This window comes from Carcharodon carcharias, assembly GCF_017639515.1.
Source record: "Carcharodon carcharias isolate sCarCar2 chromosome 24 unlocalized genomic scaffold, sCarCar2.pri SUPER_24_unloc_1, whole genome shotgun sequence".
NCBI lineage: Eukaryota > Metazoa > Chordata > Chondrichthyes > Lamniformes > Lamnidae > Carcharodon > Carcharodon carcharias.
The window spans coordinates 137750-142500 of NW_024470584.1; the positions used below are offsets into that span (position 1 = coordinate 137750).

The 4751-nt window shown below is 56.0% G+C and overlaps 1 protein-coding gene across 1 annotated transcript in view; it reads right to left on the minus strand.

Moving 5' to 3' along the window:
• Positions 1 to 2391: 2391 nt before the first annotated feature.
• LOC121273481 (nicastrin-like) overlaps positions 2392 to 4751 on the minus strand; it is a 30136-nt gene continuing 27776 nt past the window's right edge. The window contains exon 14 of the mRNA XM_041180649.1: positions 2392 to 2565. Within this exon, the coding sequence (XP_041036583.1) occupies positions 2443 to 2565 (123 nt within the window). The 3' untranslated portion in view covers positions 2392 to 2442. The remainder of the gene's footprint in view (positions 2566 to 4751) is intronic.

Below are 4751 nucleotides of genomic sequence, written 5' to 3' on the forward strand. Positions count from 1 at the left end.
CCCAGCACCGACACACACCCCCACCCAGCACCGACACACACCCCCACCCAGCACCGACACACACCCCCCACCCAGCACCGACACACACCCCCACCCAGCACCGACACACACCCCCACCCAGCACCGACACACACCCCCACCCAGCACCGACACACACCCCCCACCCAGCACCGACACACACCCCCCACCCAGCACCGACACCCACCCCCCCCAACGAACACCGACACACACCTCACCCAACACCGACACACACCCCCCACCCAGCACCGACACACACCCCCCCACTCAACACCGACACACACCCCCCCACCCAACACCGACACACACCCCCCCACCCAACACCGACACACACCCCCCACCCAGCACCGACACACACCCCCCACCCAGCACCGACACACACACCCCCCACCCAGCACCGACACACACACCCCCCACCCAGCACCGACACCCACCCCCCCCAACGAACACCGACACACACCTCACCCAACACCGACACACAACCCCACCCAGCACCGACACACACCCCCCCACTCAACACCGACACACACCCCCCCACCCAGCACCGACACACACCCCCCCACCCAGCACCGACACACACCCCCCCACCCAGCACCGACACACACCCCCCACCCAGCACCGACACACACCCCCCACCCAGCACCGACACACACACCCCCCACCCAGCACCGACACACACACCCCCCACCCAGCACCGACACACACACCCCCCACCCAGCACCGACACACACACCCCCCACCCAGCACCGACACACACCCCCCCCACCCAGCACCGACACACACCCCCCCCACCCAGCACCGACACACACCCCCCCACCCAGCACCGACACACACACCCCCCTCCGCACCGACACACACACCCCCACCCAACACCGACACACACACCCCCACCCAACACCGACACACACACCCCCACCCAACACCGACACACACACCCCCCCACCCAACACCGACACACACCCCCACCCAACACCGACACACACCCCCACCCAACACCGACACACACCCCTCACTCCGCACCGACACACACCCCCACCCAACACCGACACACACACCCCCCCACCCAACACCGACACACACCCCCACCCAACACCGACACACACCCCCACCCAACACCGACACACACCCCCACCCAACACCGACACACACCCCCACCCAACACCGACACACACCCCCCACTCCGCACCGACACACACCCCCCACCCAGCACCGACACACACCCCGCACCAACACCGACACACACCCCCCACCAACACCGACACACACCCCCCACCAACACCGACACACACCCCCCACCAACACCGACACACACCCCCCACCAACACCGACACACACCCCCCACCAACACCGACACACAACCCCCCATCCACACCGACACACACCCCCCACCAACACCGACACACACACCCCCCTCCGCACCGACACATCCCCCAACATCAACACCCCCCCTCCACACCAGCACACCCCCCCCACACATCAACACCCCCCCTCCACACCAGTACACCCCCCAACATCAACACACCACCCACCTCCACACCGACACACACCCCCCCACCCCACACCGACACACACCCCCCCACCCCACACCGACACACACCCCCCCACCCCACACCGACACACAACCCCCCATCCCACACCGACACACACCCCCCCATCCCACCGACACACACCCCCCCATCCCACCGACACACACCCCCCCACCCCACACCGACACACAACCCCCCACCCCACCGACACACAACCCCCCACCCCACCGACACACACCCCCCTCCACACCCCACCTCTCACACACCCCCCCATTGACACACCCCCACCTCTCCCACACCCCCTCCCATTGACACACCCCCACCTCTCCCACACCCCCGCCCATTGACACACCCCCTCTCCCACACACCCCCCCATTGACACACCCCCCACCTCTCCCACACACCCCCCCATTGACATACCCCCTTCCTCTCCCACACCCCCTCCCATTGACACACACCTCTCCCACACAACTCCCCCCCCATTGACACACCCCCACCTCTCACACCCCCCCACATCGATACACCCCCACCTCTGACACACCCCCCCCCAACACCAACACACACCCGCCTCTCACACACCCCTGCCCCCAACACATACCCCCCCACACACCAACATACCTCCTCCAACATCCTCCCCCTCCCCTCTTTCTCATTCCCTCTTCCTCTCTCCCACTCCCCCCACTCCCACTCCTGCCTCCTGTCTCACTCCCCCCCTGCTCTCTCACACACGCCCCATCTGTCTGTCCTCCCCTTGCTCACACACCTCTCACTCCTGCCTCCCCTCCTTCTCATCCTCTCTCTCCATCCCCCCTTCACTCTCACAGCCTCCCTTTCTCTCTCACGCACACCCTCTACCCCCGAACCCCTCCCCCCACGCTGTGTGAAGGTGTCCTTGACGTCAGTAGCTGGAGGTGCTGTGTTCCCGTGGGCTGGTGAACAGGACATTGGCCTTGGCGTTGACAAAGTAGATGAGGATGAGTGACACCAAGAGGACCCCGATCCCAGTCAGCAGCGTAATGATCTGGGGGGAGAGAGGGAGAGAAAGACCATCACGTATGGAGCTGAACGCAAGGCAAACCCTAATTTGATTGAAGCCTTGACAACAGGCCCCACTGTGGGGTCTAACCTGATTGAAGCCTTGACAACAGGCCCCACTGTGGGGTCTAATCTGAATGAAGCCTTGACAACAGGCCCCACTGTGGGGTCTAACCTGAATGAAGCCTTGACAACAGGCCCCACTGTGGGGTCTAACCTGATTGAAGCCTTGACAACAGGCTGCACTGTGGGGCCTAACCTGATTGAAGCCTTGACAACAGGCCGCACTGTGGGGTCTAACCTGACTGAAGCCTTGACAATAGGCCGCACTGTGGGGTCTAACCTGACTGAAGCCTTGACAGTAGGCCGCACTGTGGGATCTAACCTGATTGAAGCCTTGACATCAGGGCACACTGCTGGGGCCTAACCCGATTGAAGCCATAAGATCATGAGACATGGGAGCAGAAGGAGGACATTCGGCCCATCAAGTCTGCTCCATCATTGAATGAGATCATGGCTGATCTGATAATCCTCAACTCCACTTACCTGCTTTTTCCCCACAACCATTGATTCCCTTACTGATTAAAAATCTATCTCAGCCTTGAATAGACTGAATGACCCAGCCTCCACAGCCCTCTGCGGTAAAGAATTCCACAGATTGACTGCCCTCTGAGAAGAGATTCCTCCTCATCTCTGTTTAAAATGGGTGACTCCTTACTCTGAGATCATGCCCTCTGGTCCTAGACTCTCCCACGAGGGGAAACAACTATCCCATCAGGCACCCTAAGAATATGATATGTTTCAATAAGGTTGCCTCTCATTCTTCTAAACTACTCAACCTCCCCCCGATAAGAAAATCCCTTGATTCCCGGGATCAACCTCGTGAACTTACTCTGGGCTGCCCCCAATGCCAGTACATCTTTCCTTAGATAAGGGGACCAAAACTGTTGACAGTATTCTAGGTGTCATCTAACTAGTGCCTTGTATAGTTTTAGCAAGACTTCCCTATTTTTATACTCCATTCCTTTTGAAATAAAGACAGCATTCCATTTACCTTCCCTATTACCTGCTGATTCTGTATATTAGCTTTTGGGGATTCATGCACAAGGACTCCCAAATCCCTCTATGCTGCAGCTTTCTGCAGTCTTTCTCCATTTTAATAATATTCAGCTCCTCTATTCTTCCTGCCAAAGTGCATAACCTCACACTTTCCCACATTATATTCCATCTGCCACTTTTTTGCCCACTTACTTAACCTGTCTATATCCCGCTGTAGACTCTTTGTGTGACCCTCACCACTTGCCTCCCCAATTATTTTTGTGCCATCTGCAAACTTGGCGATAGTACATTCACTTCCCTCATCTAAGTCACTAATAGATATTGTAAATAATTGTGGCCCCAGCACTGATCCCTGTGACACTCCACTAGTTACAGGTTGCCATCCTGAAAATGCTCCCCTGTATCCCAACTCTGTCTTCTATTAGTTAGCCAATCCTCTATCCATGCTAATATACTACCCCCAACACCATGGGCTCTTATCTTATTAAGTAGTCTTATCGAACGCCTTTTGGAAATCCAAATATATTACATCTACTGGTTCCCCTTTATCTAACCTACTTTTTACCTCCTCAAAGAATTCTAATAAATTTGTCAGGCATGATTTCCCCTTCATGAAGCCATGCTGAGTCTGCTTGATTAGATTATGTATTTCTGAATGCTCTATTACACCCTTTATAATAGACTCCAACACTTTCCCAATGACAGATGTTAAGCTAACTGGCCTATAGCTGTTTTTCCCTCTCTTTTTGAATAAGGGTTTTACATTGGCAGTTTTCCAATCCTCTGGGACTTTTCCAGAATCTAAGGATTCTTGGAAGATTACTACCAGAGCATCCACTATCTCTGTAGCTACTTCCTTTAATATCCTCAGATACAACCCATCAGGTCCAGGGGACTTATCGGCTTTTAGCCCCATTAGTTTCCCTAGTAGGTTTTCTCTCGTGATAGTTATTATATTTATTTCCTCTCCCCCTTTTTCCCCTTAGTTATTTGGTATATTTGGAAAGCTATTAGTGTCTTCTACCATGAAGACTGAAGCAAAGTATTTATTCAACTCATCTGCCATTTCCTGGTTCCCCATTATTATTTCTCCAGCCTCACTCTGTAAGGGGC